Source organism: Oncorhynchus mykiss, chromosome 7 (genome assembly GCF_013265735.2).
Source record: "Oncorhynchus mykiss isolate Arlee chromosome 7, USDA_OmykA_1.1, whole genome shotgun sequence".
In the NCBI taxonomy this organism is placed as follows: Eukaryota; Metazoa; Chordata; class Actinopteri; order Salmoniformes; family Salmonidae; genus Oncorhynchus; species Oncorhynchus mykiss.
In genome coordinates this window covers 64481937-64494257 of record NC_048571.1, presented here as the reverse complement: position 1 = coordinate 64494257, position 12321 = coordinate 64481937, and the positions used below count along the sequence as shown (strand labels likewise).

Here is a 12321-nt window from a genome sequence, read left to right as displayed (position 1 = left end):
AAGTCAGTTAAGAACAAATTCTTATTTACAATGACCAGACCCTAACAACACTGGGACAATTGTGCACCGCCCTATGGCACTCCCACAGCCGGTTGTGATACAGCCTGGAATTGAACCAGGGTCTGTAGTGACACCTCTAGCACTGCCTTAGACCGCTGCACCACTCGGGAGCCCAAGGTTTTACAATGGTGGGGGAGTGCCAAGACGGAGGTGGAACATGTTAAGAGTAAATATGCTGCATAAGGAAATTGAACATGACGAGAGTGAGGATGAATTCACTGCGGTGGCAGGTGTGGTGAAGAACGCAGAGTTTGAGCCTTGTCCTGATGGTGACAAAGATGTTCTTTGCCCAGTGGGAGTGAGATTTTTTGGAGAGAATGGATGCTTGCCTTCTGGCTGATCCATATGTGGTGTCAGGTTGGGTGGAGAAGAGGTTGGGAAATGTTGGGTAGGTGAAAGTGACTCGAGGTGGAATCGTGTTGTTTTTTTGTGTTTCTGTCATCCAGAGGGAGTGTCCACTCCGCACCATGTGACTGGGGACAAGAACTGTGACTTGCCTTCCTCTCTGGAGCAGGGCCCTGTTGAAAGGAGTGATAACTGGAGTGCCGTTAAGTGTTGAGGAGGGTCAACTGAAGTTGAAGATTCCCGGTGTCTGCGACGCCCGCCGTTTGGTGAGGTGCAGACCCGGTGGAGAGCGTGGTGAAACAGAGAAGATACGGTCGAGTTTTGATGCAGAGTTTTTACCAGATAAAGTCAAGTTAAGATGTGTCAGTTATCCCATGAAAGCTTTTTAACCGAACATATTACAGTGTTTTAGGTGTCAAGTTTATGGTCATGTGGCAGCAGTGTGTAGGAGGGAGATTTGTAGATGTGAGAAGTGTGCAGGAGGACATGAGAAAAATGAATGTGTAGTATCGGTAGAAAAAGTGGTGTGTAAACTGAAGGGGTACCCATGATGCTGAGGATCAGAGGTGTCCAGTGAGAGTAAGGCAGATTGAGGTTGCCAGAATCAGAGCAGTGAATAGAGTAGTAGAGGAAGATGGGTCCAGGGTGAGGGATTCTAAGAAGATCCCTGTGAGTAGGCCGTGGTCAATAGAGAGTGATTGGAATAACAGGAATACGGTTTGTTTTTTGGCATTTATGGCCATGGATCTCAACTGTACCGCAGGAATGGAATGTAAATCACAGAGGATAGATGTTGTGGTGACAGCTGCAGAGAAGGTGTTTTGAACGATAGTGTCCCGTCCTCCCAGGCTGCTGGCCTGGTGCAGGATCAGACAGGGCCAAAGTAGTGGAATAGTGATGAGGTTTTAATGGGTGTAGTGTTAGTTGTTGGGCAATTTTTTCACAATACAGTATGTGGCGGCATGCACCTATAACATTTGTTTGCGGACCTCCATCATACCAAAGAAGAAGAAGAAGAAGGCGCCAAAACAGCCGAATACTGCATCTAAACGTGCATCGATCAGTGGCGACTTAAGCATGTAAATCTTGATGAGGCAAAAAAAAAAAAAAACATTTTAGATGCATGCCAGCAAAGCCACTACACAACACTAAACAATACATTAATTGCACTATAACGGTGACAAACGGTGCCCACACACTGTTAGGGCCTACATAATGCTGTCCCAACAGCAATCCCAACACCTTACCACTGCTACACCTGGCTATCAGCGGAGCCTTGTCTGGCAGCAAAACAGTAGGCAAAATTTGGAGGGGAAACAGGACCAAATGATTAGGGTTGGCACATAGACTACTAACAGCTTAATACACAGCATACACTTAGTATTACTTTCTTAGCTACAGTATACATGTCTCCCTGGCATATTACATCATTTATGCAGAAGCATGCAATATATTTTTGTGCTCACTTGAACAGGAAGGTGGTGCGGAGGTCCTTCATGGGGAAATTGTGTCATTAAACTTAGATTAGTCTGGCATTCTCTGGATTGCCATAGCAGGTGACCCAACTGTAGTCTGTGACTATTATGATTTCCCTTTGTAGCCAATTCACTTGCAGTAATTCCCTTACAGATATTTTGGTAATTCCGTTACCAATTTGGTAACATAATTACGAGCTTTAATCACTTAATAATTCATAAATCAATTTGATATCAGTAAAATCACAAACTAAAGCAATATTTCTTAAACTTACAGAAGGTAAACAATTTCTCCAAAACTAAATATTAGTGTTGAGATTAGTTGGTAGGGGTCTTTACGTCAACATTATTGTGTTTTGATGCATTTCTGATACCTTTTTAAGAGTTTTTATGGTAGATGTTATCTAAGACCCCTTTTCAATCTGTTTATCCACAAATCAAAGCCTTTAGTTACGCTTACTTTTTAAGATGGAAAATGGTTGAAAAATGTATCTATGTCTTCATTTCCCAAAAATATAGACTGTTCACTTTCATTTGACACCAAATTTTATATACTCCTATGAACTTCACATGTTGGTGCTCATGGATCCTTTTTGATGGAAATGCTTGTACCAAACTTTAACTCTGCACTGTTCTTTAAGTAAATGTGTTTATGTAACATTGGCCCATGCTGGCCCATGTTGACTCCAATGCTTCCCACAGTTGTGTCAAGTTGTCTGGGTGGTGGACCATTCTTGATACACACAGGAAACTGTTGAGCAAACCCAGCAGCATTGAAGTTCTTGACACAAGCTGGTGCACCTGGCACCTACTACCATGTTCAAAGGCACTTCAAATATTTTGTCTTGCCCATTCACCCTCTGAATGACGCACATACACAATTCATGTCTCTATGCTTAAAAATCCTTCATTAACCTATCTCCTCCCTTTCATCTACACTGATTGAAGTGGATTCAAGCCTCAATACATGGATTGTGTATGTGTGCCATTCAGAGGGTGAATGGGCAAGACAAAATATTTTAAGTGCCTTTGAACAAGGTATGGTAGTAGGTGCCAGTCTATGTCATGGAAAGAGCAGGCATTCTTTATATTTTGTACACTCAGTGTAGTTCACCTGTGACAATTGTTGTGGAAGTCTGAAATACAGTGGCCTACAGACTCCTTTACTACTTTCACATGCAAACCAATAAATACCAGAGACCGTTTTGAGGAAAATAATTGGATAGCACTTTATGATATTATTCATATTCATATTCATGATATTGAAATGGCCATGTATTTAATAAGAATGTACATGGTAAAATTACTGTAGTAATCTATCAATTACTTGTTGGTTAATTTAGGATTCATTAAAACAAGTGCCACTAGGCCCCATTACATGTAGAATTCTACCTATTGTGTAGAATTCTTTAAAGTGTCAGAAATCCAAAATTCTACAGAAGACTTATGGTGAATATGCTCTACCAAGGATACGTTTGCATATGGAATCTTACTAAGTTGTGAATATACCTTGTTCAACTGAACCTTCAACTGCAGCTGTATATTCAACCAGTAGGTGACAGTAGTAAGCTAGTTCTGCACTACACTACATGCTTGACGACTCAACTGATGAACAAGTCATTACCATAAGTGGTTGCAATACTTACCATTAGGAATTAGCCAGAGATAATTACAAACTTAATTAAGAGTCATTACATTGATTCAGAGAATTTAGCATGTAATAGCTGGGGGTTCTTTATGGCAGGCAGAGGTAATGCACTTAATTTACAAGTGAATTGAAGTTAGCCTGCGTTCAATTGTGTGGCTTCACATAGAGCCCTCACTAAAGTGATAACTATCAGTTGTGTATTCCAGGATTGAGTAACAATATAACTTTAATGTTTATTGACAAAATTAGGACTTTAGAAATAATGAAAGGGATTCATTTAAAAACAATGATGCATAAAGTATATAGATTGATTGACTTATTGATTGATGTGGTTTGGTTGATTAGCGCCATTGCTAGTTTGGAATATTCTTTAGAAAGACCAAAACATTGACAACAGGCATTTTTCACTCAAATTGAGATCCTGTATTTAAATCTAACAGTTGTTCCTATTGTACTGACCATGCACATAATGGTTCAAGTAATCATAGATTGTCTTATTGGATATGGTAAGGCTTGACAGCAAATCATAATTTTTAGGCTACAACAAAAGTCTGTGATAGATCACTAATAGCCAGACCCACATTACTTTACCATTTTGTTAAAACCACAGATATTTCCAGTTATCTCAATAACAAAAGCACTAATGGAATATTGCTCCCTTGATGTCATTACTCCCATAATGTCAACTTTTTAGGTGCAATTGAAAATGTTATGGGATGCATTTGCTCCATTGTTTTCTTTTGTTGAAATATTCCACTGTTTTATCATAAGTGCCTGTATGTTTGACAGTCTAAATTATAAATTATGCATTGCCTTGCATGTTGTTGCTGCTACAATTGTACATCTGGATGTGAAAATCATTGTGTTAAAAGTCCAGGGATTCTAACACAAAATGAGTGTCACTATTGTCAAATGAATGCTTCTTAAATTCCAATGCCCAGGGGCGGACTGGGACCAGAAATTAGCCCTGGCATTTCTAACACACCAGCCCACACTGGCCCAGGCCCCCACACTAGCCCATTTTTTCCCCTCAAGGCCCCCACACCGGAACATTTTTTTTTCTTGAGGACCCCATTTTTTGCCAGATAATGATAATTTTGTGCAAAATACCCTAGTTACACAGGAACACTGGGTTAAACATGGACCAGCCCATCTGGCATTTGCCCGAAATGTCCACCCCTGCCAATGTCACCTGTCACTCATCAGTCAATTTTGAAGGTTTCACAATTCTATGGGTGCAGGACAGATTCCATTGATCCTTTTATGCATACATCTGACTCCTTTTACGCATAATATAAAATAGGGGCATATTAGAAGTGAGAGAAGAGAAAGGGGAGGATAATTCCTTGTGGAAATGTCCATTCACTGCTTATCAACAACACCATCAAAATAAAAAATAAATGTAAGCTCCATATCACTAATGATATGTAATGACTTGAAATGGCCTCTTGCAGGTTCGAAACCTTGTCTGAATATAGTAATAAAATGCAAACTGGACAAACTACACTCCAGTCCATTCTGCATTCTCCCTTGTGCCCTCCCTCTTGCTCCCTCTCTCTCTTGACTTGGTGACAGACCTAAAAGCCTTTTGTTGCAATCTTAGCCAATGGAGATAGATTACGACACGGAGGAGCAGAGATATATAAAGAGCTATTTTAGGACGTGCTTGCACACTTTTCAATGACACATCTTCTCATTCGCACATATGGACTTAATTGTTATCAGATATGGCAACCAAAACAACAACCATAGCATAAAAACGGGTTATGCTTAAAATCGATAGATAGGCTAAAGTAAAATACTGAGAAAACCCACTAGGACGGACGCACCTTCCTACGTTTACTGCTGTCTTACAATACAACCGTTTTAAGAGGCGACTATTTGAGTAGTTGCATATCATTGGTACCTTTGCAAGGTAAGGAAACACAGGTTAAGACAAGCAACATTTCAGGGGAGGGGATAGCGCGAGCAGAAAGTTCTATAGCCTCACCAGTCATCATCATGCCGAGGTATAACTTTTTTCTGTGTTTGATGGTTTATGTTTGTCTGGGACTGTCTGGGAGTGACGAACCTAACCTTTTTCTACCACCAACGAGCGAGATGCCCACGGACGCCGGGCTGTCGCTCCTTGATGAGGAGGCAGGCGCTCACGAATGTTCAGCATGCGTTTGGAGAGAGCAAAGTAAAGTCCTGAGGCTGGAAACCATCAAATCTCAGATCCTGAGCAAGCTGCGGCTCAAGCAGGCTCCTAACATTAGTCGGGAGGTGGTGAACCAGCTGCTCCCAAAGGCGCCCCCGCTCCAGCAGCTTCTGGACCATCACGACTTCCAGGGAGACGCGTCCTCCCAGGATGAGTTTATGGAGGAGGACGAATATCACGCCACTACAGAGTCCGTCATCACTATGGCCTCGGAGCGTGAGTAATGCAACTTTGCCCCATAGCTGCTGAAAATGATTAATTAGTTTGTAAACCAATACTGAGAGTGAGAAGCAAGTCGCTGTCAAATGTGTGGTGATTGTTATGGTTATTGACATGCGTGGACAGAGGATATCCTGATAATATCGGCACTTTGGACTTCTGAACATACTGCTGATGATTTTATGACCATCTTTTTACTCAAGTAAAATATGACAATCCACCCACAGAACCGTTTAAATAGGACAAATGATGCGGTGTCAGCTGTTTGTTACGGCTGTCAAAATATCCCAATGGATTAAGTGTGAATTTGATAAATCACTCAAGTCAATAAAGGGCCTCATCACTATATGACAGAACCAGAGTAATTCACTTTGAGTAAGTCAAGCCATTATTATTATTGTTATTAATATGATGCATGAATGCAACTCTCTTGCTCATTCTCTCTAGTCTTATGTGCATGAAGAGGGTGATTTGTTGGAGGATGGACTTCTAGGCTACAGCTGTGATAGCCTGCACTGACAGCTCGTACGCGGCTTTAGCCTACGTTGTGCCTATGAACATAGACCGCGGAAGTATAGCCTACCCGAAATGATAGCATATGTTCTTACTTTTCGTATTATTTCAGGGCCATACTTCTTGTGGTATACTTTTAAGTAACTCTGTATCATGTTCGTATAAATAACTATTTTAAAATCGTCGTTTATGTTTTCTGACAATTCGGTGACTTCTATTTGAAATTTGTCATGTTTTGTGATTTGACTTATTAAGCGTTTGGAGTGCATAAATCAATAATGATAATGTAACATTTGGTAGGCAGATGCATTGCACCGAGCCTATGCACATGAACCATTTACATATCCTGCATTTGTATGGCCAAAGTATAGGCAATCCTAATAGGCCTATATGGTTTACATAGCAGAGGGACCGTTAAGGCCTAATATGCCCCTATTAAATAAGTATTAAATATCACGTTCAATGTGGACAGGAAGGTAGGCCTCTAGCCTACTGAACAAACCCTAACAACATTCCCTAAAATTATAGAGCCACAGCAGCTGTTCTCTATCGGTCCTTTATATGAGGGCTCCATCGGATTCCCTGCTGTTCATCGCAGTGAGAAAAAGTGTGTCCAAAAAGCTGCCATTGTGTCCCGCATGCAGCAATCCCCCTAGACCGCACTTGTCTTTTTAAATGCGAGGTTTATAGGCACAGCTCGTTTTTCCCTGTGAGAACACAAAGCCAGAGAAACAGTTGGGGTCGAGGGGAGTGTGTGACCTTTTCGCTGCGAATTGCTAGGGTTCAACAACATTTACACACGTAATGTATTCCGCACAAGGCGGACGAAAAGCCGTGCAAATAATCCGTTTTTTTCCAAGGGGGAACAAAGGATGCGTTTACACAGGCAGCTAAATTCTGCTATTTTTTTTCACTAATTGGCCTTTTTACCAATCAGATCAGCTCTGAACTATCTGATGTGATTGGTCAAAATACCAATTAGTGGAAAAATATCAGAATTAGGCTGCCTGTGTCGACGCAGCCAAAGATATGTTTGTGTTGCCTTAACTAACCTCTCCGTCAATTGTCATACAGCCCACGTCGTGCCCGTTCTTTTCGTAATGAACTTCACCAGTTTAACTGCTGCTTGGTGCCAAACGCATGTGAGATGATTATTCTGTGGCCTATTATTGTCAGATTTTCGTTCTCCAAATAAGCAGTGGTTTAAACGTCAATAAATTACTTTGAATCGCCCTTATCCGTTAGGGTTAAGACTGTCCCCTCCAATTAATCGCCAATTTTACTCATCAAAACTCCTTGTGATGGTAGCTGATCGTTCATGAATGATCCTCGTTATGCACATATGCCTACTTTGTGATGAATGACCTATTCTTGAATATCTGCTACCAAAACAACTGTGGCCCATGGTAATGAATATCTCAGTGTCAGTTGCTATTGACAACCCTCTAAGCAAGTTCAGCCTTTGGTTTGGTCCTCTGAGGGATGCATAGATGTTCTTGCCAGGCATGAGATCTTGACTGCTGTTGCATGCTTTCAGGCAGTTCACCATTGTGGAAAATGATTCCTATGATCAAGGGCAATATTTGTTTTTTTAACAAGTAGTGTCTATAGTTTATGTTAGAAAATGAAGATGTGGAGGAAACATGCACAATTGTAGAGCGGTATCACATTTTAAGCCTTTATCAAATCCTATGCATTACCATTTACATAGACTGATCCTCATGCAGAGCATCAAAGTTGTAGGATAGAAGCATTTATCAATATAATGATATGACTTATGTGATTATTTTATGTGATTGTCATGGCTCAGGTTTTTGAGGTCAATAATGTGATGTAGAATGGTCAATGTAGGCTCTCCTCCAGGATTAGTATGTCCAGCTGTCTCAACCAGTTGACAACATAGTTGTTTTCCCCATCATTCTGCATGTATCAAATCAAATCAAATCAAATTTATTTATATAGCCCTTCGTACATCAGCTGATATCGCAAAGTGCTGTACAGAAACCCAGCCTAAAACCCCAAACAGCAAGCAATGCAGGTGTAGAAGCACGGCAGCTGTTTGTTGTTAGTGAGACAAACTGCCAAGGTTTTTTCCCCCTCTTCTCATCACCGAACCTGCGTAACATTGTATCTTGTGTTTGAGGGTTAGATAGCTGTGGTGCCTCCCTTCCAGTATTTTCTATCCAGGGTTGTTCTCTTTTTGTATATGGACGTTTTGAACCTGTCTCTGCACTCTTCCTCGGGCCGGACATGACACAGCTGCTCCTGTCCGTTAGAGGAGAGATATGATATGATGGGACTGGGCATTTAGCAGAGGCTTTTGTTTTGCTGGGGAATGGGCTTTGAGCGGGATGGATGTAAACCCCATGTTTCAGTTTCTCAATGGCTTGTTTTTTAGACAGTTGTGGGCCATGGTTATTGATAGGTCCATAAGATATCTCTATTAAAATGTCAGGCGTGGGAGCTGCTGCTTTGTTTTGAATGAATGGGAGTGCACTCACTGACACTGGTGCAAGAAACATGCACTGTGCTGCTCTGCTCTGCACAGTTAGCAGGATGCCATGGGGCTACATTAGCATCTTTCCCCCTCTTTTTTTCTCCTCGGTTTTTCCTCTTCCTCCCACTCTGCATTTTATCCTTTCTCATTTCTCACTTCGCTCTCTTCTCTCTTTATTCCTCATCTCTTTACCTCTCCCTCTGAACTCCCTCCATCATCACTCTCCTCTGGTGTTCACATTGAGAGGAGAAGGACTGCATCTCTCTTGCCTGTGGCGCTTCAGCAATCCCACAAGATGAAAAGCCCCTTTTCCGTCTCAGATAAAGCCAGGGAGGACTTCAAACGCTATTCCCTGCGCACCTCGAACCCAATCACCCTCACATGGGCGTGCACACTGCCTTTGATGGGCCGTGTAGGTTCACACAGTACATGCTGAACTGGACCGGTGCCAGAGTTGCTTCTTAGTATTCGCTCAAGGTACGTGGGTGCCGCAGTGGGGGTTGAGAGGGTCCATGCTTTCTGGTCGCTAATTACACTATGAAATTTAATGGAAAAGCTATTTATATCCCAGTGCGGCACTGTAACGTACTGTAGCATTCCCTCCGCATACCGTGTGTTGGAAAGAATATCGATGCAGTGCACTACCCATGTACGTGGAGCGAAGCTGCACACATAGAAGCTGCATTGGTCCTATGTGGTTCATTTATATTACAAAATTGCAAATCACAGTGCAAAGGATTTGAAACTGTTTGTATATGTTTGTTTGATACACAGAAAGCTGTCTGATTTTGTACTTTAGCTGAGTCCTGTAAAAACAGGCTATGTGTGTGTGTGTTGGTGCATGGTCTGCCTGGGCCAAGGAGGGGAAAGGTTTGACCCCAATAGGCCCTCATTTGTTGCCTGTCCATGACATTGAGACCAGATCTCTCTGTCTCTCTAAAACTGTGTACATTTGGAAAATGTTTGTTGATAATTTGTCATTCCCCGTCTCTGAATTGTTTTAGTAATTGGCCCATCTTATTGCAATTTGAATACTTAAGTCCAACATCTGTTTAAGTTGCAATTCTAGCGCTAGTCTTAAGCAGGGTTCACAACCACAGAGCAAACCGTTTGAGTTTTAAACCGTCACTTTGAACGGGGTATGGTAGTAGGTGCCAGGCGCAGGTGTCAGGTGTCATGAACTGCAATGCTTCTGGGTTTTTCATGCTCAACACTTTCCTGTGTGTATCAAGAATGGTTCACTACCCAAAGGACATTCAGCCAATTGTGGGAAGCATTGAAGTCAACATGGGGCAGCATCCCTGTGGATTGCTTTCGACATCTTGTAGAGTCCAGGCCCCGACGAATTGAGGCACTTCTGAGGGCAAAAGGAGGTCCAACTCAATATTAGGAAGGTGTTCCTAATGTTTTGTACACTCGGTCTGCACAACCCATGTCTCATGGCTTAAAAATCCTTATTTAACTTGTCTCCTCCCATCCATCTACACTGACTGAAGTTGATTTAACAGGTGACATCAATAAGGGATCATAGCTTTCACCTGGTCAGTCTGTTATGGAAAGAGCGTGTGTGTGTGCACGTGTAGAGAGTATATGTGTGGATATGATGAACAATCCTCTTCATTCTTTTCATTAGCATCTGTGCATCAAACATTTGAATGGAGTTATTGCTTTATCAGTCATCCTCAGTGCCATGACACAAGTTTCATCAGAGCTTTTTGACAGGGGATCCAGCAGAGTGCAGAACTTCTCTCGCTCTCTCTCATTTGACACTTGCATTTTCAGTTGCCGTATTAGTAATGTTAAGTTCTTTCTATTTTTGTACACTGAACAAAAATATAAACGCAACATGTAAAGTGTTGGTTTCATGAGCTGAAACAGAAGATTGCACAAATTTGTTTACATCCCTGTTAGTGAGCATTTCTCCTTTGCCAAGATGATACATCCACCTGACAGGTGTGGCGTATCAAGAAGCTGATTAAACCACATGATCATTACAGAGGTGCACCTTGTGCTGTGGACAATAAAAGGCCACTCTAAAATGTGCAGTTTTGTCACACAACACAATGCCACAGATGTCCCAAGTTGAGGGAGCGTGCAATTGGCATGCTGACTGCAGGAATGTCCACCAGAGCTGTTGCCAGAGAATTTCATGCTAATTGTTCTATCATAAGCCACTTCCAATGTCATTTTAGAGAATTTGGAAGTGCGTCCAACCAGCCTCACAACCGCAGACCACGTGTAACCACGCCAGCCCAGGACCGCCACATTCGGCTTCTTCACCTGCAGGATCATCTGAGACCAGCCACCCGACAGCTGCTGAAACTGTTGGTTTGCACAACCGAAGAATTTCTGCATAAACAATCTCAGGGAAGGTCATCTGGGTGCTCGTTGTCCTCGCCTGGGTCTTGACCAGTTCAGTGTCATAACCGACTTCAGTGGGCAAATGCTCACCTTCGATGGCCACTGGCACGCTGGAGAAGTGTGCTCTTCACGATGTAATCCTGGTTTCAACTGTACAGCTTGTATGGCATCGTATGTGCGAGTTTACTGATGTGAACAGAGTGCCCCATGGTGATGGTGGGATATGTGCAGGCATAAGCTATGGACAACGAACACAATTGCATTTTATGGGTGGCAATTTGAATGCGCAGAGATACCGTGACAAGCTCCTGAGGCCCATTGTTGTGCTATTCATCCACCTTCTCATGTTTCAGCATGATCATTGAGCATGTTTGGGATACTCTGGATCAACATGTAGGATAGCATGTTCCAGTTCCTATGAACTTCCAGCAACTTCACACAGCCATTGAGGAGGAGTGGGACAACATTCCACAGGTCACAATAAACGACCTGATCAACTCTATGTGAAGGAGACGTGCCACGCTGCATGAGGCAAATGGTGGTCACACCAGATACTGGTTGGTTTTCTGATCCATGCCCCTACCTTTTTTTAAAGGTATCTGTGACCAGCAGATGTATATCTGTATTCCCAGTCATGTGAAATCCATAGATTAGGGTCTAATGAATTTATTTAAATTGACTGATTTCTTTATATGGGCTCCTGAGTAGCGCAGCGATCTAAAACACTGCATCTCAGTGCAGTAGGTGTCACTGCAGTCCCTGGTTCAAATCCAGGCTGCATCACATCAGGCTGTGATTGGGAGTCCCATAGGGCGGCGCACATTTGGCCCAGCATCGTCCTGGTTTGGCCGGGGTAGGCTGTTATTGTAAATAAGAATTTGTTCTTAACTGACTTGCCTAGTTAAATAAAGGTTCAATAAAATAAATTAATATGAACTGTAACTCAGTAAAATCTTTGAAATTGTTGTGTTTTATACTTCTATTCAGTGAGTATTAACAATGG

General features: G+C 42.2%; 1 protein-coding gene across 2 annotated transcripts in view; it reads left to right on the top strand.

The window, feature by feature from the left end:
- The first annotated feature begins 5122 nt into the window (after nucleotides 1-5122).
- The window catches only part of LOC110528233 (growth/differentiation factor 11-like), a 39247-nt gene continuing 32048 nt past the window's right edge, over nucleotides 5123-12321 (top strand). For both annotated transcript variants that reach the window (XM_021610110.2, XM_021610109.2), the window contains exon 1: nucleotides 5123-5944. In XM_021610110.2, coding sequence (XP_021465785.1) covers nucleotides 5530-5944 — 415 coding nt within the window. In that variant the 5' untranslated portion in view covers nucleotides 5123-5529. The remainder of the gene's footprint in view (nucleotides 5945-12321) is intronic.